The 27,560-nt window shown below is 43.3% G+C and overlaps 1 protein-coding gene across 7 annotated transcripts in view; it reads right to left on the reverse strand.

Moving 5' to 3' along the window:
* The window catches only part of MTSS1 (MTSS I-BAR domain containing 1), a 146,002-nt gene that overhangs the window by 33,861 nt on the left and 84,581 nt on the right, over window positions 1-27,560 (reverse strand). For all 7 annotated transcript variants that reach the window (XM_063131120.1, XM_063131118.1, XM_063131122.1 and 4 more), the window contains exons 4-6: window positions 2,872-2,956; window positions 1,937-2,028; window positions 56-130 (exon numbers count right to left, since the gene is read on the reverse strand). In XM_063131120.1, coding sequence (XP_062987190.1) covers window positions 56-130; window positions 1,937-2,028; window positions 2,872-2,956 — 252 coding nt within the window. The remainder of the gene's footprint in view (window positions 1-55; window positions 131-1,936; window positions 2,029-2,871; window positions 2,957-27,560) is intronic.

Genomic DNA, 27,560 nt, shown 5'->3' on the forward strand with positions numbered 1-27,560 from the left:
TCTCCAGCGCAGCACTTCATCAAACACATTAAAAAAAACCCATGGGGAAATTTACCTTTCTTTGCTTTCTTCTGCAGTTTCAGCGTGTCTGAAGATTTCTTTTTTATCTCCTGGCGGGCTTTTTTGTATTCTAAAGAGATACGCACACAGTCAGTAATATCAGCACATTTTATGTTTTTGCTGTGTTATGTGTTGTAAAACTCAGGCTAAGCTTGATGAAACTAGACTAGACAAGCAATGTGGGAGAAGAATATTTACAGTGTAATTGCATACAAGTCTACTCAGAAGCAAGCCTCGTTGAGTTCAGTGGGACTTACTCCCAGGAAGGTGTGCGCAGGATTGCAATCTAAAGCACTTTTTTAAAAGTGTCCTAATGCATTTCATAGGACCTTGAAAGTTAGCATGAAAGAGTTATGCAGGACAATCACCTGCAATCAGGGAGGTCACAAGAAATTGAAAAAGGATCTCACAAAAGCAAGCTCCCCTGTTCAATTACTCAGAAGGAGAAATGTGATTACAGGGCCTGGCTCACAGTCTGCTATAAGCAGGACTCTCTGCTTGACTGGCAACCTGAGTGTCACTCACTACCTCTGTAGCTTACACACACACACACACACACACCAATAAAATAAAAAGCAAACTACAAACTTAAACACACACACACACACACACACAAATTAAGAGTAGTAATAATTAAAGACAGCCAGACAAGTTGCTCTAGGCAGACACAAGTTGTATGAGTGGCAACTTGTGTTCTGTTGTGTGTGTGTGTGTTTTACTTTATTTTGTTTATATTAACAATAACATTATAAACTATAAGGGTTCTCTTAATTACATGGAACTATTTTCTATTCTCTTGAATTTAGTATAAACTGAATAAAAAATATAGTTTCAAAAATATTACAGGTCTAATGGTGAATTCAGAAGCTGATTTTAAGAAACCACTGTTTTTTGTGGTTGATATTAATATAATGCACCCCTATGCAGTAAAATGAGGCACACGTATGGATTCCATCTACTAACACTTGTCAGGGACCCAAATTCTGATTGTACCTCTCTCTCACCACTTAAAGGAGTATTTAAAACACACACATAAAATCACAACTCAATCACCAAAAGCCACCATCGCCACTAGTAATCTCATGGCTGAAGATCTCTGTATAAAATGAACACAACTTTTTGCTCTTTTTAGAGCTGGTGATTTCCTCCCTAAGCAAAGGCTGATGAAGATGCAACACTGGCTCCCTCTTATCCATGGTTAAGAGATCAGAAAGCAGCTGCAGTATTACACACTCCCTTCCAGGAAATCTCTCCCATTTCTTGAAAATGTTAGCCCTACCGCCTGCCTTAGGAGTGAATGTTACATTGGCCTGGTTCAGACAACACAGTAAACCATGCTGCTTAATCACAAAATGGTTAAGGGAATGCATTCCCTTAACCATTTTGTGGTTAAGCAGAGTGTTGTCTGAACCAGGCCGCTGACACAAACATTAACCACTATTCGGACTAACCACGTTCCCATTCAACCAGGATTTGAAATCATCATTAAATCATGGTTTCATAGGAAACCTGGTTAGTTTCAACCATGATTAACATCAGTGCTAACATGACACTTAGCCGTGGTTCAGACAGGAAGGGGAAATTTTCTGCCGATATAGGAGGGAGTAAGCAATTCCCACTGTCCCTTCCCAAACTCTTGCCTGCAGTTAAGAGGGAGCAAGTGCTGTGTCTGCACCAACCCACGGTGGCCATCACCACCTTATCAGATGGTCAGTTAACCCTCGTTTCATCAGTATACCACACAAGAGGAAGAGAGCTGGTTTGCACAGAATGAGGGTTTATTAAAATAATAATAATAATAATAATAAATAATAATAATAATAATAATAATAATACATTTTTGCATCTGTCCATCTTCCCCATTCCACATAACTACCTTTTGCATGGTCTTTATCCAGTTGATTGGCCACTTTCTTCCATTCTTCCATCTGCTCTTGAAGTGGGTTTATCAGACAGTCAATTAAAGCACTAATTTTGTTGAGAAAACACAAAGAGGAATCAAATCCTGCAGGAAAAAAATTGATCTGAATCTACTCTAACCCTTTTTTGGAAGCCCGTGAAATCCCTTCCTATTTCTTAACAGCTGCTTCACATTTATACAGATGCTTTAGATTGGACCATAGCATTTCAACATACCTGACCTCAATGACCTTTCCAACATCCCTGCAAGATAGGAGTCACATTATTCCAGATGAGTCTGAAACACAGTGGCTAGCCAAAGGCCACTTAGGGCATAATCCTATGCCCCAAGGCTGGCTGGGGCATGCTGGGAGTTGTAGGACTCTTTTCTGTCTAAACATGCAAAGAATTGCTTCCTTAGGAAATGTGTTGCACTGTCTACATTTGCACCAGGGATTCCCTAATTTGTAGCTCAATCTCTCAAATTCACACAAGAGAGTTACCAGGACCCAGAGCAGGCCCAGTCAAACATTTACTTTTGCAGCAATAGCCCAAGTTCTCAATACTTGGAAGACCTGCCTTTTGGCATTCTTCATTCACTGCTGAGCTACAGTAATGCCAGGGATAGGAATTCCTAGTGTGTAAAAGAGGCTTGAGCCACCAAGCCTGGTTTCTCAGGTTGGGCAGTTAAATCTTCCCCTTCCACAAAGCCCAGTTTGTTTGGTGTGAGAAAAGGGGAAGGGTGTTCCCACAACAGAAAGTCGGAGGTTAGCTGGAAGCCAGCCCCAGTAAACAACTTAATGTGGCCCTGAATGAAAGGGGCAGTGTACCAATTACATCTTGACCACAGTCCAGAAGCTAATGAAGAGCGATTTCCAAACTCCTGTCAGCTTAGTGACATGCATTACTCACCTCGAAAACTGCCTGAGCTTGGACTCTATGCTTCTGTGCCTCATGCACATTCTGGTCAGAGCAGAGCCGATTTCCCTAGTCGCTCCTGAAAAAGAAGAAAATGGACTTATTTAATAAAAACTTCCAAGGAGTGCAAGGAAGGAATAAAAACAGTATTTAAAACAGAAATTAGAATAAGGTGTCAAACCTAAGGACTAGGAGTCGTCTCAGGCCCCTCGTCCACCGCACCATCACACAAATTCCTAAACCATAGCCAACATAAGAGACAGATGGCCTTTGTAGGGCAAGAAGATTACTCAGCAATGGCCGGTACTGCATGCCCTAGAATTAGCCTAAAAGAGGTCAAACTGAAAGTTATGTGGAAGCGGAAGGGATGGTTTTGTGCCAATTTGGCCAGCATTCGCATTTTTGGAGAAAAATTATATGCTGCCCGCAGGGTATCTGCTGGGTGGGGAAGCTGTCCCTCCAAATAATTTGAGGTTGACGTGATTGGCAGAGACAGCAAGAGAAATGAGAACAAACGAAGAGCTAAAATGGCTAACCAAGCCTATATAAAACAGCAACAAGAGTTTAATCGGCCATTCAATAGAAATGCCTGGCGGAACCAGAAAGTCTTTAATCAATTACCTTAAACTAAAAGAAAGACAGGCCTCCCCAGAAAGTGCATTCCACAATTGTGGCCCCACGTTGGAGAAGGCCTGGCTTTACATCCCCAGGGACTGAATTTTACATTGGTCCAAACACTTAAGAGAGTCTCCTGAGTAGATCTTAAGAAAACGGGAGTGATTCATAGGGGCACAGACTTTCCAAATAAAGGTTTCCAAAGCCATTTTTAAACTTGCCCATACAGAATCTATTTATAAAAAAAGCATCATTGGCTGCTAACTGCTACCCATGCCAATGTACTGTCACTGGAGGCTCAGGATGGTGACTAGGAGTGCCGTTTACTAACTCAGCTGGTACGCCAGCTATAGACGTTGCTGGATAGGGGTAGTATGGCCACAATGATCCATGCTTGGCAACTGATTGCATTACTATAACATGTTTTATGTGGGGCTTCACTTGAGACTGGTCTGGAAATTGCAGCTAGTGCAGAATTTGGTGACTAGGTTGCTGACTGAGGCAGCACACTCCTTTGCTTAGAGAACTGCACTGTCTACCTATATATTACTGGGCCAGGCCCAAGATGTTGTTATTGATATATAAGGCTCTAAACGTTTTGGGCCCTAGCTACCTGAGGAACCGTTTTCTCCTGCATCAAGCAGCCTGTTCACTGAGATACAGAGATCAAGGCCTCCTAGTTGTTGCATCGCCTGTACATGTACATCTGAGGCAACTGGAGGAGGGCCTTTTGCGTTGTGGCACCTTGCCTTTGGAATTCTCTCCTCTGCCCCGCTGCAGTGCAATAGGCATGCAAAGCCTGTTAAAAACTCAACCGTTTACCCAGGCATTTGCTGGTTTGAATACTTTGCTTGGTAGCAGTTTTGTTTTTATTTTTGCATTTTATTTTAATTGTTTTTTAATGAATTTTGTACACCATTCTGTGATTTTGTAATGAAGGTCAGTATATGCATATTTTAAATAAAATCAGAAATAGAAATAAAATGAAAGTAAGGAAGACAAAAGGAGACTGGGAACACAGACGTAGTTTAAACATTATGAGAACATGTGAGAACATAAGATCTAGAGCAAAAATAGTAAAATACACATATCCATGTCTTTGACTTTGTGAATCCACACCATCACTTTTCCTCCCAGTGTCAGGAAACCTGCTGAACATCTTTCAGTAAAGGCTGATATAAAACCTAAGCTTGCTAGTCTCCTCCTGCAACCCAAGAAAGAGCAGCAAGCCTGTTCTGGATTCGCCAGGTGTCAAAGGCATATTATATCTACTCAAACATTGGAGATCCCCACTGCAAGGCACAAAAGGTTTCATTAGCAAGCTACTACAAATCCACAAATGTTGGGTGGCCTTAATAGTTGGGCAAAAATGTGTGCTGGTGGGGCTATGCCCTCGTGCAGAGGGAGAGGCAGGGTCATTCTTGACATCACATTGTGCTGAAGGCCCAATGCAATTGGGAGTGGGGAACCCCTGCCCTCCTTCCCAGCTCTGAGTTAGGAAGGCAGGTGGTGGCTCACGCCTGTTGTGTCACATATCAGAGACACTCAGAAAGAATGGAAAAGTCTTGCTGCTTTGCACATCTCTCCAAGGCTCAACACACTGTCACGGAAAGCCCTGGTCTTTCTCCAAGCTAAGAAGGAATACAGAAATATACCATGATGTCATGCTCATATGGTTAAAAGATGCATTACACCTCCATGTTCTTTACAAAGATGCTCGTGTTTATTTTTGTCATCCATGAAACCAGCACTCTAGAAAGGGACAATGGCTAATTGCACATCTGGGGGAAATTGCTTCAGATTTTCCCCAGAGCCAGTGCTTGCATCTCATCATGCAGCTGTTCCACATTTTGTGGGGGAGGAGACATAGGACTACTTTCTCAGCCACAAAATCAGCTCATAATGGCTCCAGGGCCCTCAACCATATTGTGACGCAGCCAAGTACCTGTGAATGAAATTCCACACTTGTGGAACACTTGAGTCACCAGTAGATGGTGCCATTTACACAGAATGTAACTGAATCAGTGTTGGGGCCCATCAATTTCAGCACTCTTGTTTCCAATGGAGGAAGAAGTCAGATGCCCTTGGGGAAACTCCGGAGATGATGAAGACAATCATCCCTTGTTGTTTGCCCTTAGCATCTGATAAACAGATATAGACACTGCTTCTGAACCTGGAACTACTGTGTATTCCTCCTTGCATCTATTTTACCTCTCCTAAGAACAGCTATGCTAGTGGCCATAACATCTCATCCCCATCCATGCATTAATGGGGGGGGGGGGGTGTCCATGTGATTATGGAACCAGCAAGGTCCCCCAACTATGACATGTGGTTTCCTCCCCCACCCCCACTCTGACATCCACACACTGAGCATAGATGGGGGTGGGCGGGCAGGGGCGTGACCCTTCAGCCCATTTAAACACGCAACCCCCTTCATATGATTACTGCACAAATTGGGCTCCTGTAATAATGAAGTCTATATGTTTTGTGTGAAATTATTTGACCTATTGTCAAGTTTCACGATGTGCCCAAACTCTAGTAATTTGAATATCAGGCCAGTCTCTATTCCTTTCTCCACATCAGGTATTTTAAAACGTATGTATGCGTAAATAGTTAGTCTTTCAGGAGCTGATGCCACCCCCACACCAAAATTCCCAAAGAGATCTGCAAACAACTTTCATTTTAAAGCAGTTTGTGGGTAAGACATATCTCTAGGCTGTGGCCATATTTTCCCATATTTTTTTCTCTTTGAAGAGCCTTCTTGTTGGATTTGAAGAAGTTTCAAGAACAGGAAAGCTTTCTTCTGAAATGTTAATGGCTGTATCAGATAATATCTTTGGACTGATTCAGTCCATCACATGAAGCAACCCATCCACACAAGAATGGCATGTCCAAAGCTGACCTATCAGTGTAGGCCTCAATCCTGTCTCATACATTTTCTGGGTAATTGAGTGCCAGTGAGGCCTAAACGTGTAGGCTGATTTCAGATATATCATCCCCATGTGGGGGAAGCTGATAGGACAGGCACACACTTGCTCCAGTTCATGTGACATGCTGGATATTAGTTTGTTTTTTTACTACTGCCATAGCTCAGTTGTAGACATGCTTTGTATTCAAAGAGTCCCAGGTTCAAATCCTGGTAGTGCTAGGAAAAAATTGTGTCTGAAACCCTGAAGAGCTGCTGCTGATACTGTAGACAATATTGAATTAAATGGACCAAGGGTCTGACTCTGCATAAATATAGCTCTGAATAGTCCTGAATATTATCTTCCAAACTAGAACAGAGAAAATGTGTATGCACACACAAGTGCTAGCCTCCGTATCCCAGCCTATCACTTTCACTGAACAATTAGGGCCCATTTACATATCGCTTGGACACGTGGGCTGAACAGATAGAGGCCCACACGAACTCGTGCCATGAATAGTGGCAACTCCATTTGATGCAAGCAGTCGTGAGCTTTGTTCTCTCCTCTCAAAGCTGCCTCACTCTTGGGAGGCCGCTGCCATCTTGAAACGCACCAGGGTGTTAATGGGCCCACAGAAGGGGGCAATCGGTGTTTGTTTGTACGTGCACACACTGAAGGGGCTGTTCCAAATGAGCAGGCATCTGCTGCAGTTTGAGGGGGGTGGGTGGGAAAGACAGAAGAGAGAGAAAACTTAATTCTTTCGTCAAAGCATATTTGCTGCAATAAAGAGGCTGTGCAGCCAAATCTCTTCTTTGAAAGCTAACATTGTTAAGGGCCTAATTAGAAGCCAGAGACGCAAGAAGTGCCTCAGCATGAATACAAGCTCAAGAGTTATCAGATGTAGTATTCAAACCGATGATATGGGATAGAGCTTAAGATAGAGCTGCCTGAGTTTTTGCTAGCCAGAGCAGACGATACAAGGCTAAATGGACTGATGGTCTGACTCAGTACATGGCAGCTTCCTAAAACAAATTCAAGCCATATTCTTTGGGTTTAATCTCCAAGACTGGCTACTGGAAACGTACCCAGAGAGCCTGATACTACAAAAATCATGCTGGATCCAGACTTAGTCACCCACCTTCTTCTCCTGGCCCATTTTCCTAGCCAAGGGGGGAAAAAAGTGCAACAGATGGAAAGAATATGAAGAGGCAGGCAACAGAAAACACAAACACAAAATAAATATAATCTGAATACATGCAGACATGACAGAAAAAGGATTAGGCTGGATACCACCTGTCCCTCCCGCCTTCCCTCCCACTTACAATATTGCCTGACTCTCTAAAAATATTCCAAACTCATGACATTTCTGTTTGTGAGGGTGTAACACACAAGCATTTTGTTTAACTGCCCCATGTGCTCTGCACACCCCACCCATTACATTTATTTAACTAGGAAAAGAGAACTTTTGCTCTTGAATTGCTTTTACACTGTTTGTACCTACAGCCAAATTGCCCAGTTATCAAAAGAAACAAAGTTATACTAATAATGCAGTCCTAGGTATGTTTGCTCAGAGGTAAGTCACACTTACTCCCATGTAAGTGTGCACAGGAATGCAACACAAGTGTGTTACTATACTATCACAATTTCCTAATGACGAGTGCATTGTATAGACAGAAATTACATTTTTAGCCGCTTCACCCAACTATCAGGCATACTTATTTTGACAGATTTCCCCTCCTTTGCTGTATGACAGTTTGTTTTTTGCTTCAATATACTACTACAGAAAAAGTATATGTATAATATATGCAGTGAGATACAGCAATAAAATGCAGATTCTGGTATTTCCACAGCTGGGTGACAAGCACATGCACTAAATTTTAGCTCGCATAGAAGTAACCTTATAGCTTCAACACTCCTCTCACAGATCCAGGGAGCAAGGCCCAAATGTCTTTTATACAGGGAGGCTCAGCTTGGGGCTAAGTGAGGACCGAAAAGCTCTCTGAAGGACCAGGGAGAGGAAGTTCTGGTTGCCTTCCTGCTCCGCCATGCTGGCCCAGCCACTCTGCCTAAAGATCTGGGATGCGTTGCTTGCTGTCTGGAATGAGAAACTCTTGAACCGGAGGTGGAGAGAGAGGCCTTATAGCACCAGCAATAGGCAGTCCAACAAATATTCAAGCTCTATTAGTTAGCAGACAGTTTATAAATCAGAACTGTGTCCAGAGACAAAATTATCTTGTACAACTTCGTGAGTTGATGCCTGTATATTCATATTCTTCCATGGTCGGTGCAGCCACTTTCAGAATCAGTTTTACTAATTTTGTTACAGCACTGGCTGCCCACCCCTCTTTAGCCCCCTCCATCCCACCCCCAGAAGAGCAGCTGGCTCCTTAAGCCTCATAAGCCCAAGAATTTGGTACATGTCTGACAGCAATGGGAAAGCAGCAGTGGGCCACCTGTCACGAAAAGAGGAGGAGGACAAAGAATTACTAAAAAAACCACCGAAGTATCTTTACTTCTTGGATCAACAGAGGCCATTAAAGCCCCTAGAAAAATCCCATCAAATACATATCGAAAGGAAGCTAAGAAGCTGCCATAAACCAAGTCAGACCACTGGTCCATTTACATCAGTACTGTTTCACTGCTTTTAATGTGCAGTGTATTGTTTTCTTTGTGCCCTAGGAACTGGAATCTAGAGCAGGCATACAGCTCTGGCTCCCTGTTAACCGTGGTTATCAGATCATGGGGCTAACCTCATAAATTCAGGCTTCTTCCCTGCCCTGCAATTAAGCAGTTTGTCGGTACCAATATCAACCACTATTTAAGCGTAGTCTTAACCCAGGATCTGAAGCTCATCTCCAACCATAATTCAGATCCTATTTTTCTGCTGAGCGATAACCCTGGTTAACCTGAACTGCTTTGCCACTGTTTGAAGGGGGAGAAGGGTTGCTTCAGGGATGGGAGGGACTCTGAAATTCCCATTTTGTTAGACCATGGTTACCAACAGGAAGCTCGTGGCTCATCTGCACCACCCTCTAGTTAATTGCTATATGCTTTTTGTACAAATGAAGCAACATGCCGCTTAAAAGATGAACAGGGAAGGAGGAAGTTCAAATTAGTTCAACCGTTTGTTCACTAGAATCTCTTAACCAGCACATTCAAGCCAGCAGCAAAATAAATAAATAAAAACTTTAAAAATCTTGCTGGCTATGCCTCAACCTTTGTTAACTTCTCCCTACTAAAATTTAGCTTGTATGCTCCTCTGGACAGAGTCATGTCTGTTTTGCTTATGTTATTCAGTAACCACCATGCACACAGATGGCACAATGATATTATATGCATAATTTCATTTCACCTTCATTGGCTGGCTGTTTTAAACTATTGATACTAGCCTTTAACATCCTAAATAGTTTGAGACCAGGTTATCGCTCAACCTGCCTGCTCGCACATAAATCTGCCGGGCTTTTGAGATTGATCTCTGAGGTCCTAATCTTTCCTAGAAAGGGACAAGACAGGGCCTTCTCGATTGTGCTGCCACAACTCACTCCCAGTGGAGACTCACAAGGCTCTTCCTTTTCCTGTAATTTGACAGATAGTTATTTTAAAAAAATTAGTCTAGCTTTTCATCAGTAACTTGCTGTTTTATGGTTTTGCTGAAGTTTTAATAATACTGTTTCTTGCTGTTTTACTATCAGTGTCAGCATTCCCTTTTAATGAGGTATTGTTTTATTATATTGCATTTTCTTTTTCTTGTCAGTCACTGTGGTTATTATTTTAATAGACAAAGCAGGATATAAACAAACTAAATATGTAAAACAATATGAACACAAATAGAGCAGCTATCACCTCCTTGCTGGAACAGTACATGGCAGGGGACAGGTAGATAAAATTACCACCATTTCCATCAAGTCAGCACCTGCCACGCACCTGCTATATTCTACTATATAAAGCCGGCTCCTTCTCCCTCACACAATGCGCTCGTTTGCACGATCAAACAAGCCAACTTACTGTGCGTATACATGGTTTTGCTATGGTTCCCTCTCTTCACCAATCAAAACAATATGACAGCCTCCTTCAGTGTGGTGCCCTCTGCACGTCCTTTAGCCATGCTGGCTGGGGATGATAGGGGCTGTAGTCCAATACATCTGGAGGGTGTGAGGTTGGGGAATGCTGCACTATGACTATGTGAAGAGACAAAAGCTACGGCTATTATCAACACAATAATGTTTACTTTTGCGGACTTTCCTTTTTTCTGTGTATGCCAAAGCTAGCATAGCCATCTTGCCTTGGCTATTATTTCTAAGGCTGTGGAGCCTTATTTATACTCAAAGAAACCTAAGCTTGGCCCTGATCAACTGACAATTCAGGAAATAAATGGGCTAAATTCAGCACAGGAAAAATATCATCCCCAGTTACTTGCTATTTCTGCTCAACCAACCTTTTGTTTTGCTGGAGGAAGTACCCAGCTGGTTTATCACCTATTGCCACTAAATTGTCTATTAATAAGATAAACAAGAAATTATCAGGTTAGGCTTGAGAGGCTTCTGATCTTGGCACTAAGGGCTCACCTGGTCACATTCAGAATATAGACTGCAGCTTTAGAGGAAACGCCTTTAAAAGATTCACCTGCTGTTTAGAATTAACTATTCCTGCAGGGAATGCTTTGATTTAGAGCTATAGTGCCAGGTTCTCACATTAATGATGGACTTGTTATTTGAAATGCCTCTTCTGTGTACGCAGCACTACTCTAATTCCACCTTGGCTCTTCTCATAAGAATCAAGTTCTTCTCCCACAAAGATCTAGATGCCTGCATGCATAAGAAATTCACAATTTCTAAAGCTCTATGAGGGGTGGAGACCCAGACAAGAAACAGGGATACCTAGCTCGATTCCTGAAGGTTTCATTTATCACTCAAGGGACTATGGGCATTTGCAGACTCCCATAAGCACAAATTAGTTGCCTCTCAACATGGTTAAACATTCCTTATGCCCTAGAATTAAGATTGGTTTAAGGGTGTTCAAGAAATAAACAATGACCACATTCAGTACATCTAAAAAGGTCCTTTCCTATGTCCCATTCCATCAGAGTCTTAGAAGAGTGTTTTATTAACAATACCATGCACGTGCCACATTCAGACATCAAAGCATCTGTGGAGAGGTGACTCCATGGCTGAACCACACATTGGGAATTTCGTCCATGTGGAAACTTACCAATGACCAAGCATCCCTGGAAAGCTGTGTCATATCTTTCTACCAAAGTGGTCTTCTGGATACATTGGGGGTTTAGTGCCTTTTGATTTTAATGAGATAACTAAATTTGAATGAAATGCCTATTATTTATTGATTTTAATGAGATAACTAAATTTGAATGAAATGCCTATTATTTATATCTACTATTTCCTACATTATTAAACTAAAAGAAAAACCAAATTCCTGCACAAGGGTTCATAGTATAGACCAGACTTCCCAAACCTAGCGTCCGCCAAACGTGCATGGACATGCATGGTGGCTGGGAATGATGGGAGTTGCAGTCCAACACATCTGGAGGGCACCAGGTTGAGGAAGGCTGGCCTAGGCAGATGCAAACACATACAAGGGTGGGAGAAATGAAGAAGCAATGATACATGGATTCTGTTTGGTTTTTTACAAGCAAACCATGCACTCGGGGGGGGGGGGGAATCCTATCACACTTTAATACTACCACACTTTTCAAATTAAACAAAATTGAATTTGCTAGTTATATATACATTTCCAGTGCAATCATATGCATGCTCACTCAGAATTCCACTTGAGTTAATTTTTCCAAGTAAGTGTACATAGGATTGCAGCCATAAAACAACGGCTCTGTGGCAATGATAAAGTTTTCCCGATACTCAGATTCTGTCCTATGAAGCAACAAATACATCACTCCTTTTCAGCAGAATTCTTAACAAAATTATTGGTGCGCTCAATCCGTCTATCTGCGGTTTAATGCAGCACTAAAACTGTGGCACACAGTGTATGTAAAACAAATGACACAATTAAGGGGGAAGACAGTCCCTTAAAACGACTAGAAGAGATAAAATAACTGAGTGGGGCATCTTTTTTACAGTATGAGGCAACCTGTTTGATAAAGCATTTTAATCTCATTGAATTGTAAGTATTTGTGGAAATGCTGCTATGCACTGCAGCAGAGGTGAGATGACATAGTGGCAGCAATGTATTTCAAGTAGTTCGGGGAAAAACATCAATTTTTTCTGAGCCTGAGAAACCAGGAGCTTTGGGATTTTCCAACCCTGAATCATTATCATGTGGTCCCTTGCTCAAAGTCATATGAACCCAGCTCTGCTTCTTGTTTTATCTTTCCAACCTTCATGATTGCAGGGCAGAATTTGGAAATCTCCTTCGCCACCCAAATGCAAAGGATAAATGCAAACCATAGGAATGTGCCTTATACCAAAGGGCTGTCTATATGCCCTATTTACCCTGTGGTGGCTGTGCGGTGGTGCTGCGTCGGTTATAAGATGCATGCGAACCGCCCAGAGAGCTTTGGCTATTGGGCGGTATAAAAATGTAATAAATAAATAAATAAATAAATAAATAAATAAGACACAGCTGCCAACTTGCAGCCACTGCTGGGATTTTCCCTGAAGCTGTGGGTATAAAAAGTCATGGACTTATGGGCCTTTTTGCTTTACTGCAAGGTCACCACTGTCTACCCACCATCTGTTGGTGGTGACCTCGCTTCGGCTTCGAGCCGTGGAATTCTGGGGGCAGATCGCAACCAGTGACTGGTCGCAGGAAGGGCGGGCCTCATGAGCCGAATGGCCACTGGAAAGTCCATTCTTCCTCCTGCCATGGGGAATAAATTCCCCCATACCAGAGCACGGGGCCGAAGCAGCATCATGAAGACACCCCCAAGTAAGACACCCTGACTGGTAACAGCTTTGCAGGGGTTTAGACAGGAATCATCTTCTCATCCTACCTGGAGCTAGTAGTGACTGAACCTGGGACATTGTACATGAAAGTCACGTGCCAGACTGACAAGATTCTTGCAGCCTCTGTGGCTGCAAAATTGCACCCATAAGCTGCCCATAATGATGTCTGTTGGACTTCACTCACAACTAGTGAAAATCTTCACTCATGTAGATCATGCAACGTGATGAGTTTTCTTCAGAAAGGGGAAGTGACGCCTCACCCATCTCCATCAACTTTAGCAGAAATCAAGCCAGGGCACTAATCTGTCACATGCCAGCAGAACCATAGCAACAGTTACGGGAAGATCCAGTTGTTCTATTCTACCTAATTTCCGTGTCTTTCCTCTGTGATTGCCCTGCATCTCCAAAGGGCAGTTGATAATCTGGTACTGCCCAAAGGCACTTTAGAACTGGGAAGTAGCAGCCATGTGTTCTCAGGATCGTTCACAACATGTGCTCTAAATCAACATTTGGATTTATTCCTCAAGTAATTAAGTGCAATCACGACTCCCTACCAAAGAGCAACATCAAAAGGGAACGTCAACTGTTTACATGGCATGCAGTCTCCAAGGCTGACTTTTAATCCTGACAATAGCAAGTTATTAAAAGGACCAGTCAGACTTGTAATGCTCCAAAATGTCCAACTTTGAGCCAACATGAGGCAAGCACAGTTACATCAAAAGGAAACCTCCAGGCGTTGCCCATTCATTGGCCCACATTTTTAAAAATAAGCTCCTTTGTTTACAGAAGGAAGTATTTCTTCAGCAACACCTCCAAGTACTAGGAGATGCTCTATAATTTTCTTGGAACACCTTATACTTCTAGAGATTGCATAGTGGCACTGGCAGAAAAGGATGACCCAACACTACAGACATCTCCAATGAATGTTGTGCAGCCTGCCCTACCTTTGGATACCCTTGTCATGAGACCTTTACAAACAGGGAAGTTCAGGGCAAAAAACCGCGTTCTACTGAAGCATTACTACAGAGGCAGATGCTCCAGGTTTATTACACTCCTGCTAAATTTAAATGCACAAGCATACAACTGCAAAGCCGGAACATTGTGACAAATGACCTGGCCCACAAAATTCCTTTTGTTAACGAATGACCCAGGACGATCAGTGGCTCGCATAATGAGAGCTAATTGTTAGGGGATATATTTCTTGAAATAGAGATGGCTTGCGTGTTTCCAACAGAAAAGCCATCAGAGTTCAGGGAGGAGGACTTCAAAGAATCATAGTTGGAACTGTCCTTAGATGTCATCTAGTCCAACCCCTTATTCAATGCAGGATCTGCAGTTCAAGGAACAACTATAGCAGCCATCTTCAACTGGTCCAGACACGAGACCCACCTCGGACTCCTAACCCGCAACAACATGGGAACGACTTTCACAATTGCCCAACATGGCAGCAACAGCTTTGCTGCAACTCATCTGGACTGGTCTCGCGACCCACTACTGGGTAGCGACCCACCAGTTGAAAACCACTGAACTATAGCATCCCTGAACAACTATAATCCACCCTCTACTTAAATGCTACCAGTAAAGGAGAGCCTTCCTCCTAATGCTTAACTGAAATCTACTTCCCTGCAATTTCTATTTATTGTTTCTAATCCTGCCCACTGGAGCAAAAATGAACAGATATTTGAAGAACACTATCGTGTCTCTCCTTAACTTTCGCTTCGCTTCTCTAAGTTAAACATAGCCAGCTTTTTCAGTCATTCCTCGTGGGGCCTAGTTTCCTACCTGCCATCTCGCTCTCATGGACATGCTCAAGTTTGTCAATGCCTTTCTTAAAATGGGATGCCAAGAACTTTACACAATACTCCAGATGTGGCTTGACCAGGAGGATGTCTATACACTTTGGAAGCCCCAGGGTAGCTCCCAATCCACGCTGCATCGGTTATATGACACAGCTAACGATTCGGAGTCACCCTGGGGCAAAGAGCTGAAGGTCCACAGTAAGTCGGGCACTTACCCTGACTTTTCCTGCCCGAGTGAGGTCAGCGTGGCTCTTCTGCTGTCTGTTCTCACTCTGGTGCTGCTCTGGGGGGGTATTCCCAGGTGGAAGGCGACATCCCATTGGTTGCTGGAAGCTGTGGGGGGGGCAGGCCCGGTGAGCTTAATGGCCGCCAGAAAACCTGTGTGGCCTCCCTCAGTGGGGATTATTCACTGCCACCCTGCACCAGCAATACCAAGGGGTTTGGCGGCAGAGCGGCTCATGGGCCAAATCCAGGCCTCTGTGGCCCCCTAGATGGTCAACAACCAACAATAATTTGGCTGTTTCCTGGCTTTGCGGCAGCTTTCTCCATTTTAAAAGGTTGAAATGCTGGTCCTAAGGCTTAGCAAAAACTTTAAGCTACAATATGCTGGCATTTTTTGTATTCCCTCACACACATTTTGCCTTTGTCTCTGGCCACCACTGGAGCATGCCCCCCTCCCCTGAGTTTCTGTGAAAGTGAACTCAGCCCTTGGCTGAAAAGGATTCAACACCCTTGCACTATGCTTCTCTTAACGCAGCCTAAGATTGCATTGCATTCTTAGCAGCTCCAGAGCTAAGAGGAGGGGAAAGGAGTGTGTGTGTATGCTCATGTGCAAAGAAACAAAAGGGAGTATTTCCGGGACAGAAAGAGGAGACAAAAATGGAGGACGAGAGCTGAGAATTAGCCGAAGGGTGAAGACACACTGAAGGTGCAGATCACTCTATGGGGAACTGCTATCTGGTAGGATTTCTTTCTTTCTTTCTTTCTTTCTTGTATTTTCATCCCACTCCTCAATGGAAAAGGCTCCTGGAGTGGCTTATATATAATGAATAAAAAGAAGACAGTCCCGGTCTGCAGGCTTACAATCAAACATGCCACTTTGCTATACTTGCATATTTGTAAATAAACATATTATAGAAATACAACTCCTTAGTGCTTTCTCCCCCTCTCAAAGGAAACTCAAACCTGGGTACCACTGCCCCTGGAACTTCACCCTGCTGTGGGAAGTGAGGAGCGTACATCTATATCTCCTCCAAAATAGATATGCACATGAACATTTTAAATGCCTTGCTTTTATTCTCTTACAATGCATCCAGGCAATAGTTTGACAGAGCACAAGAACAGAGGGCGTTTTCCAGTCTTTAGATCACATACCCTGGAAATATTGCAAGGCCCCTCCTACGTTCCAATTGTATGTTGGGCATCTTTCATTGGTAAAGAGCAAAAGGAAAAGCCTGAAAACAACACAACCCAGAAGCCCTGTTGATACAGTCCTTAATTGCATGGGGCCCAGAGTCCTTATAGTCTCTCTGTCCCTGTGCTCCCGGTCAGGGCCCTCAATATACCACAGATCTGTTGCAATCTCTCCCTTCATATCAGGCACCTGGGAAAGCCAGAAAGAATCGGCTGTGTCTCCTGCTTTTCTCGACACCTGTCACAAAGTGAGGGGTGAGCACTCTTGACTCAGCGCATTCCTTACCAGCCTCTTGGCTTGGGCAAGTGTCCAACCCCGTTGATCACCCGCACTGACCACACAAGTCAGTCCAAAGTGGCTGCCAACTAGGAGAGTGTGCTGTTAAAGGTGGCATAGGACTCAATACAGTGCCATTTCTTCAGCATCCACATTTTCATGCTCTGCAGGGATGCCTTTGGGGACAGAGCTAGCGAGAGAAAACAATGAAACCCTAGCAATTTTCATAACGATGACCTTTGAAATGCTTTAACTCCTGACCTATTATTTGTGGCGGAGGATAGAGCAGCAGGTGATTAGCCTCACTCTGAGTCACCACGTCTCCGTCGCACAATAATTCAATTAGATGCTTTTAACATCCTTCCATTTTGTTCACTGCAACCACACTCCTGCTGGCTGCAGTCTCGGCTGGCCTCGCAAAGCTTAGCAAGGTCAGAGCGGGTCGGAGTGGGGATGGGAGACTTGGTCAGAGGAAACGCTGGGAGGCAGCGGACAATTTTGTAAGTTATAAACCAGCGCTACGTCCAACTGTGCTCAGCTCCACTGTACAGTTTGAAGAAAGGGTTGTCTCCACCATGACTCAGCCCTTCAAGCCCCAAAGCACTGCAACTTGACACACATACAAATCCCACCCAGCCAAAAATCCCAATCCTAAACATTTTGTTTAGGAACCCGCTGGAATTTATACAAAGGCAGGAATATGAACCGTAAGATCTTTGGTCCAACTCCACATTCAATTCCATTACACATGAGAGCTCCACCCGTATCTTCTATGTTTCACCCAATGGCTTCTATCAGAAGTGTGATTCATTTCCTGCCTAGGAACTACTGTAACACAGTCCTGTCAAACATCTGCAAACCAACGGACAGCCAACAATTCAACCAGGAAAGAACACACACACACACACCTCTCCAGACATTTCCTCTTCTCGATTTTTTCCCCAAGCAGCCAAAGGTCAGCAGGAAGCAACTCAAGACACATCTGACACCCCACCCCAAGATGCTATCAGACCACCGTAGAAATTCTCCATGTTCAAACATATCCATCTAACCAATTATCAAGACTGACGACATTGGGAACAGAATTCAGTAACTGAAAAACCAATAGTTCCCCTTATCTTTCTAATGAACATGTGAAACTGCCTCACAGCTGAGTTTGATCATTGGTCTATCTAGCCCAGTGGTAAAAGCTCTCTCATCTCAGCAGGGGCCTTTTCTAGCCCATTTAGCTGAGGCCTTTGTAACGACAGATGTGGGGAATTGACCCTGGAATCTTCTACATCCAAATGTGCTCTAGCACTGAGTAATGAGCTCTCAATGTAATTCTTACAGGGGGGAAAGTGTTCCCACTGACCATCTCACATATTAAATGTAACATTTCCTAGCACTGAAGGCAGTTTTTTAAAAGCCTATTATTCACATGATTAGTAATTCATGCCATTCATTCATAAACGTGCAATACATTTATCCGTCTCTCTTTGAGTTTAGTGCAACAGCCCTGTGGGGAATGAAAGCAGAGGAAAAAATTACTTGGCCAACATGACACAGTTCGCAAAAATGGTTTCCTGAAAAATTACTTGGCCAACATCACACAGTTGGAGAGAGGAGGCAATTCCAAGCGTCCCACATCCATGTCCTGGTTTTTTATCCACCGGCTCTCATTAACACAATCAAAAATCCCACTGAGTCATTTAAACTCAGCCACACAAGTTGCTAATCTTACCACAAAGAATCCAAGCCAGTTTTACGTAATAAAGCAAGAGGAGATAATGCACGTGACCTTAATGCACGTTTTAATGCTGGTGCCATATGTCCTGACAGGGCTTCCCTAGCCATTATACTGGACTCTGCTCAGGGTTTTAAATGGCATTGCAAGAGCCTCCACAGAGAGCTGAGCTAGACCACCAGCAAAATTGGATGGTGTAGTTCTCACTGTACTGTGCCGCTTCAGCCTTCAGGTGGAAGGTTACAGGATGTCAGGTGGAAGGCAAAGCTACCCACCCACCATTGTTCCTGACATCCTAGAATGTTGTTGCTTTTTTTTTTAATGAAGGGGTGCATAAGAAGGGTCCATCTAGTCCAGTGGCCAACCAGCTGTCGACCAGGAACCCACAAGCAGGACATGGGTGCAACAGCACCCCCTCACCCATATTCCCCAACAACTGGTGATACATACACACATACAATCTCCCACCAGCAGTTCGTAGTCCAACACTGCTAGAAGAGTCTACTAATTGTGAAGCTCAGCTCTAAATTAGTGTCCGACATTCCAGTTCAAATAGGACATTCAGGTAGTCCTGTGGGCAACTGAACTCCATCAATAAATAGGCTGTTAAGTCAAAAGGCCAAGCTCCAGACAATGCTGGCTGTGGGGCTGCCCCAAGGCTTTTTACTGCTCTTTTTAGGAAGGACCAGTACTCAAAGGTACACCCCATGCCTTGCATGCAAAAAGCCATAGGCTCAATCCCTGTCATCTGCAGTTAGAGGTAGCAGATAGGAAGGGTCATGAAAAACCTCTGGCCACTCAGAATATGAATACTAGGCTGGATGAGCAAAGTGGTCTGTCCACAGATGTAAGAAAGCATCTTATGTTACTAACTGGGGTGGGTGGGTAATATCCTCCCATTATTTCATTCAACATGATCCACTGGAGCTGGGGTAAGGGGAGAAAATTAGGAATGTTATCCTTATTAGTGATGTCCAAATTGTGTTCAAAGGAACCTTTGCGGTTCCTTGGAGGCATATCAGAAGTTCCCCAAATGAAAAAGATTACTAACAGAAGGAGGCAAACTTGAAGCATCCCTAGAAGACATGCAACTCATAAGGATGACATGTGTATAAGGAAAACGATGATGTCTGTCAGGCCCGGCCTGTGCTCTGTGGGAGCTACCTGTGCAGCTTAAAATATGCCACAAATCTACTACAATACAATTGAGTTCCCCAACAGGTCAATGCAGAAATGGTTTCCCGAATATAAAAAGGTTGGAAAGCCACTGGGTTATAAACTTAATTTCATGGTCAAGATCTCAGCCTTGGGGAAGTAAGAGCTGGATTCTAACATCTAAGAAAGCCAAGAATTATACAGGTGTGTCTCTCATTTTCCTTAATAGAGCTAGTGGCCCCAGGATGTTGTGAGCAGAGGAATAAGGATATTAAGGAACCAAGTTTCTGTTTGTGATGGGAACACCTGGCAATGACTTTTCTTTCTTACCAGTGCAAAGTTACATGGACTATCGCAGCCAGACAGACACTTGGGACTTGACAGGAACTATTTATTCTTTTCCTCCTGCATTCACAAGGCTTGGAATGACAGGAAGGCAGGAGGGTAGACAAGACCATGAGAGAGAAACCATAGCAACACTTTGGAAGCATCTATCAGACAATAAGGCAGGGAATGTTTTTCAGCCTTAGATACCCTTTCTTCCTGCCTCCTGGGGAGTGAAAGAAGATAACCTCATAGTCTGAAGGCACATCACCAAAGTAGAGTGTTTACTTTCCATGCAACGACATCTCATTTAAATAGCCAATAGAGCAACAATGGAGGAAACCCGGCTGTCCAGGCTGAAAAATGGGCAGTCCTATGTCACTCTTTTATAACATATAATGCAACTCTAGTCTTGATATGCCTCAGTTACATTCCCCATAGAAGAAGTCTCTGTTTCATGTCCTATCTCCAGGCCTTAAACTTGCTCTGCAAAAGTCCCAATTCCCCTCCCTACAACCCATCCAAACTCCCTCAGGTCCCGAAAAGGTCTCCTCCCCCGTAATTATGTCCTCCACAGTAAATAGGCATCTGAAGCCATCTAAGGCCAAGAAAAGCAATATCTTCCTCATTTATGTGTTGGGGAAAGGGATCCAATTTGAAAAAGGACATAAACAGTCTCAACTCCATCAGGCTAGATTCTCCATTAAGAAAAATTACATTGTTGTGTAAGCTGAGAAGCTTCCTTAACAGCACATTAGAATCCACTGGTGGGAGTAAAAGTAATAAATAATAGCAGGGGGAAATCCCAGTAGACCCGTTATATTCGCCTTAGCACTGATGGGTTTACACACACAGTTTTAAACAGGAGTGATGCACAGATTCTCAGGGGAAATTAAGCTTCAGAGTAGGTTACATGGGAAAATTAAAACTAGCAGCCTTTATTCTGAAAGGAAAGGGCTTTTGGCAAGCTTTAAATTGGTTAACTGGTGAAATGAAATCAACTAAAGCTTTAATCTATGGTTAAAATTTGCTCCCTATTAATCTGGGAGCTGATAAAGGGGGGGGAGAGAATCCCTTCTGTGATTTGGGACTTTCACCACTGTATCAGCTCCATTTTACCAGTGCCATCGGTAAACTTCATATGCTTATAAGAACATCTTTACCTTTTTCTGTTATCCAAGCTATCAGATTGGAAAAATAGTAAGCTGATAATTAAGAGAATCTGTCTTCCTTCACAAGCCTCAAAGGAAGAATCTTGATAATGTAGGTTTTGCAATATATATGTTTATTTAGATACAATCGTCTGCTTAAAAGCGAGTCAGTTAAGAGATTAAAATAATCTTTCAAATGGTTCAAAGTACTACTTTGATTGCTAACTGGCCGTCCCAATGATGTAATTAGCCTAGGGCAAGGAGCATTTATTCCTGGCTGAGCAGGCAAAAGGCAGGCACTGATATCCTAGGCCAGGCACATCTAACACAGCTACATGCTTTCTCCGCTGTGGCACCCCGGTTGTGGAATGAGCTCCCCAGAGAGGTCCGCCTGGCGCCTACACTGTACTCCTTTCGTCGCCAGCTGAAGACCTTTTCATTCACTCAGTATTTTAACACTTAATTTTAACTTAAATTTAAATTATACTGTTTTAACTCTGTATTTTAACCTTATATCAATTTTGCTGCGTGGTTTTATCCTGGTTGTGCTTTTTATCCTGTATTTTGTATTTGTATTTTTAACTTGTTGGTTGTTTTATGATGGTTTTAATTTTTGTGAACCGCCCAGAGAGCTTCGGCTATTGGGCGGTATAAAAATGTAATAAATAAATAAATAAATAAATAAATATGCTTTCCCTCTCTCAGTCCATAAGACAATGACATCCAAGATCCGATAGCACCAAAGCACATATTCATATTAAATTAAAACTGGAGGTACGCTTTACTCTTATACCCAAGAAGGTTTACTTTTGGAGAGTGTGTAGGCATATGAATTGCCCACCTTCAGTAGAGCCCACCCCCTACTGCTTCTGCATGAGTTACTCTTCGTGGCATGCCTCCTGCTTGGAAGAACAGTAACTGACATGGAGACATAACAGGCAACCTCCCTAGAGGACAAGTAATTCTGCTGAATCACATTGAAACTGTCTGAGTTATCCTAACACTTGATGCAGTGACACAGCAGAATTAGAAGCCAACTGGAAAGGAACATAGGAAGAGCAGTCACTCATGCAGAGACATAACAGGGCAGTCTCTTCTGTGGGTGGGTACTTTGGTCTCACCGAACTGTATAATTCTTTAATTTATTTCTCAAGGCAAACTAAGAGTTCTCACAAAAACATGCAGTTGGGGAATTGAAAGGGGTTACAGCTCAGTGGTAGAGCACATGTTTTATATGCAGAAAGTCCCTAGGTTCAATTTCCTGCCATTTGTATTTAAAAAGGGTATTAGGTTGCAGGACTGCCTCTGCCTGGGACCCAGGGCAGCCACTGCAAGGCCATGACCGTCATCAGACGAGCATTTTATTGCATGCTCATTATTCCCCCACTTATGGATGTTCGCAGGTCCTTTTGACGATGAAGTCCACCTCCCGTGCGGCACCCACTCCTTTTTGTTACAAAATAGACCACTTTAAATCTGTTTTTTTATAAAAAAAAACAGAATGTTCTGCCATTTCCTGCTGTGTGCAGGAAAAGTGGTGTGGTAAAAACAGCCACATGGTCATTATTTACTTCCTCTTTCTTCTCCTGCGTGAAGAAACAGGAAGTATTGTATCACAGAAGCGGGGAGGAAAGCGACGGTAAGGAAACACGATTTCTCCCCATCTGACGATGCTCTGTATCACGTTGAGTAGACAATGCTAGGTTAAATGGACTGATAGTATGGCTCAGCTTTATATGTTCAATTACTACCCTACACAAATTCTTACACAGCACAGGGACTCTCCTAGCGTTCTCTAACCAATAACACACAACTTTGCCACCTTCATGTTATTACATGGTTGAGCTTTCCCAAACCTGATTATGCCCCACCAGAATGCCTATATTCAGTAATTGTGCATATTCACATTTGCATATATGAGGGGGAAAAGATCATGGGTGGAGGAAGCCAAGCACAGCCAATAGACAGGATTCCCCACAGTCATTTTATTGATACATATTGTGTAAAGCCTCATTGCTTCTGGTTATATCTGCCTTTGAAAGCAATGAGGGTAGCGAAGTGTTGCATTTACAAATCCACTTTTCTGGGTTTATATTTTTCCCCCTTCACCAATTGCTCTGGAGTTGTTATAAATAATAAGCTAGCAAGATTTTTTAGGCTTTTTTATTTATAGAGCGGGGGAGAGAAGTTCTTCCCCCCCCCCAATCCATGGCATATAGTGGCACTTAAACTTTCCTTTATCACACCGAAACAGTTTACCACTTTGTAGAATATGGGGTGACATTTGGAACTCAGTGGGGCTCAGTGGGGTCCAGCCTCCCCCAACCAATGTTTCAGGTCTGGAGGGGGGCAGTTGTTAGTTTGAGAGGCCAAAGATAGGTGGTATAATCCAATACAAGTCAGATTTCAAAAGTAGTACTAGCAAAGCAAGGCTTCAGGTGTCTACTCTGATGAATTACTCAGAATGGGGACCCTAGCCTGAGGTGGCAGTTTATATAACCCCAGGAAGCCCCCTATTGGCTCTCCGTATCACCTGATCTGGGTTGGCTGCTGTACACCCTCCAGCCATTATCAGGATGATGGTGTGGCATAGCCAGGAGCAGGCCAGCAGCGTCTTCCAACTCTTGGTGCAGGGAGCAAAACATCTGGGCTCTGCTAGAAGATACCTTGGGTTAAACATGCTGGCACCTTGTGAGGTTAAGAGCACTGACTTTGGACTGTGTTTCAACCCCCACTCAGCAACGAAGCTCACTAGTGGCCTTGTCTTGCAAGGCTGTTGTGAAGATAAAATGGAACAGCTCCCTGCACCCCATCCGTGACTCGCTGGGAGGACAGTCAAGAAACAAATGTGAAAAATAAAATGCACCCTAAAATGTTTGCGTAACTGAACTTAACTGGATGTGATTTTTAAGTAGATGGTGCCTTATTTAAGTGAAAGGTCATCGCCCCCCCCCTTGGCGGCACCAGATAAGACCAAAGCACACGCTCTTGCATTTAGTCACCTTAGTCATGACAACAACCAGATTTCTGTTGCTTCAAATTTAAAACAGCCTTTTGCAGATAAGATTTCCTACCCATGAAATAATCTTTGTATCTCTGACATGACCAACATGCATCAGAGCCCTATGGGCTAAAGCACTGTAGAATTGCTCCAGTTTGGTGGACCTCAAAGGTAAACATGGGGTGATGAAAATGAACCTTTGCACCTATGACCATTATGAATTTCTCTGCCCTAGTCTGACTAAGCTGAACCTACTTCAAGATGCAAGGAGGCTCAAGAGACACATGCATGTACTCTAATGCGACATATATCTCTTTCAGACCTGGAGCAAGTTCGCACTAGCTGCCAGCTGCTGTGCAACTCTCTTGGGGCTGCCCAGCTCTCATCGGGAGTCTCCTACATAGTTTTTGCATGAAACAGCTCCTCCATGTGCAAGCACACCCTACCGGCTGATAATGTGCAACTCTCAGCATCTCTAGAGAGGAACCTTTAAAGCATTCTTTATTAATGGATAAAAAAAAATATTTTCAGTCCCCCCCACACCCTGCAAAATATTAAATTACAAACTGATCTAGCTGGTTGATTATTCAGAGGGAATAAACCCACCTTTCCCAATGAAGGCCAGATCTACACCAAGAAGGATATAACACTTTGAAAGTGGCTTGAAAACGGTATATGGAATGTGTCATGGCCCCCAACAGTTGTCAATACTGTTATAAAGCAGTAGTGTAGATTCTGCCCTAGTACCCTCCGGATTACAGCTGTCATTATACCTAGCTAGCATCTGGGAGGCACCAGATTGGGGAAAGCTAGGAGGAAAACTCATTGGAAATGGAAAGAGGCTTTACTTGAAGAATGTCAGTGACTGTCTTGGCCTGTCAAGCTCCAGTGACATGCAACTACAGCTCATTAAGTCAGATGTCACTTATAAAGACAGGGCAGCTGATTGAAGGAACCGGGGAAGAGGTGGGGGAGGGAGGAGACACCTCTGTTACAAATCCTAAGGTCAGCAGATATTCCATATTACTTCCCAGTTCCATCTCAATAAACGTTAACAGAGTTTCCAGTCTAGAACTCCTCCCGAAGGCACCACGTGTGACATGATCGTTCCGACAGCTGTGACAAATTAGGTTCAGTCTGCCTGAGAGCCTGATCAGCCATGTTCATTTAGCTGCAATTATTGGCACTTCATGATCCCGTGCTTTGGAGAATGCACCCATCCAGCAAAAAATAAAAGCCATCCTGTACTCATCAACATATTTGAGTTATGAGAGCTTCGGCTATTGGGCGGTATAAAAATGTAATAAATAAATAAATAAAATAAATTATTTCTCCATTACCACATCAAGAAGACTGTTCAGGGTGGGGGGCACAGTCAGATAGACAAATTCATGTACACTCCTTCAGGTGTTTTGAAAAAGCTTTTCATTCTTTTTAACATGCTTATAAACAAAAAAAAGTATTTTTAATGCTTTGAATCATCCATCCATTCACTGGGATACAGAACGCTATTGTAAAATACCACCAATGGTGTTAAGATTGTAGGATAATTCAAGGACCACTTCCAAGCACGGCTACTCCATCACCTCTGTTGACAATGCATCTGCCTTTGGCTCTTCAAAACTAGTCCGCATTCATTCCATCAGGTTACCTGAACTATTTCTGTCCCAACTGTTCCTGATAAAAAAATTAACTCTTAAGAACTGGTTCCTGTGCTTGCTTTTTTTCCTCTTCCCTTCCCATCCTTTTCCTTGTGTGTCGTGTCTTTTAGATTATAAACCTGAGGGTAGGTCCTGTCTTACTACCGATATTGGTAAACTGTTCTGGGAGCCTTTTTGGCTAAAGAGTGGGTTAAACATGCTTAAAGTGAAGAAATGAATCACTCAGTGTGTATCAAATTAAAACTTTCAAAAGAAAAGTTTTGGGTAGATCCCTTACCCCATTTTCCAAAATACCATTAAAAGTAACACCATTGTCTGCATTACTAAAGCCTGATACACATGTCCTTCCAGGACTGAGCCAGGAGGGGCACCACCCTTTTCCCTCTAGGATTTTAAAATTTAACACCCCCCCCCAAATACTTTGCCAAACATTTAGCTCATTTCTAAACACCACCCTGCCATCAAGTTACTGTACCTACTGTTGAGCAATGATGTTACAGTGCATATAATCCTGCAGGCTCAGTATCAGAACACAGCATTCTTGGCCAGCTGTGGGGACCCCAACACCTTAGCAGGACCCACCACTGACGCCTACCCTAGCACCCTGTACCCTCAACCCACCCCGCCCATGTTCTGAGCAGAACTAAGCGGCATAGTCTGACCGTTCTCACTTTAATCTTCCACAAGGCCCTTAGCACTGCGCGCTCCAGGGTATTGTGGGAAATTGAAACGGTTCTCCCCAATGGAGGTTTGGGAGCAAAGATCGCCTCCCCAAAGGGATCATTCACACATCCAGTCATCCTGAGGTGACGACCCTTTTAAGAGTTGCTTCAGCTTCTGATCTGGGTAAAGCTGGAGCAAAATTCAAAGGAAGAAGAGATTTGAGGGAGAGATGGTTGGGATGGGATTTAGGAACCCAGATTAAATTCTCCCATTCAGCTACATAGAAAACTGAGAGCCCTTGGGCAGCTTTCTCTCTCAGTCTAACCAGCCTCACTGAGTTGTTGTGAAACTAACATTCCACCTGGCTGTAGCAGAGGGAAAGGCGAGACTGGCTGAGCTCGGCCCAGCTCCAATTTGGCCCCTCCTCTCCGAAAACCCTCTCCGTAGGGCCATTACACCGTGTCATTATGCAACCAGAAAGTTTCCGTACCTGAATTTTCTTGTCCACCTCTTGTTATTTCCTTGTGTATCTTACAGCTTAGGCTGTAAGCCTGAGGGCAGGGCATGTGTCACTTGTTAATTTATGTAGAGTGCCTAGAAAATGTTAAGTACAATAGTAGTATCTAAATAAACAAAGCCCTGAACTCCTTGGAGCAGGGGCAGAATATAAAAATACGTAGATAAACACCTTCAATTTTGTCAATGAATAAGCAATAAAGGGCTCCCCAAAATACTAAGCCTGTAATCGCATTATTTGCAGTTTAGAGGCAGGAATGCAGTGTAGGGCTGAACAGCCACTGTTGTTCAGGCAACCATCTGCTGTTTCAAACAGGTGGGTTACGGTTTCCCCCTCCCTTTCACAGACGAGCCTCCATGTTCCACCTCCTTAAATGAAATGGAAGACACATACTGGCATTTTAGAGTTTACTACTCTATTAATTATTACATTTATATCCTGCCTTTTTTTCCCAAGGAACCCAAGGCGGTGTACATAATCCTCCTCCTCTCCATTTTATCCTCACAACAACAACCCTGTGAGGTAGGTTGGGCTGAGTGTCTGTCCCAAAGTCACCCAGTG

Source organism: Elgaria multicarinata, chromosome 7, assembly GCF_023053635.1.
Source record: "Elgaria multicarinata webbii isolate HBS135686 ecotype San Diego chromosome 7, rElgMul1.1.pri, whole genome shotgun sequence".
NCBI lineage: Eukaryota > Metazoa > Chordata > Lepidosauria > Squamata > Anguidae > Elgaria > Elgaria multicarinata.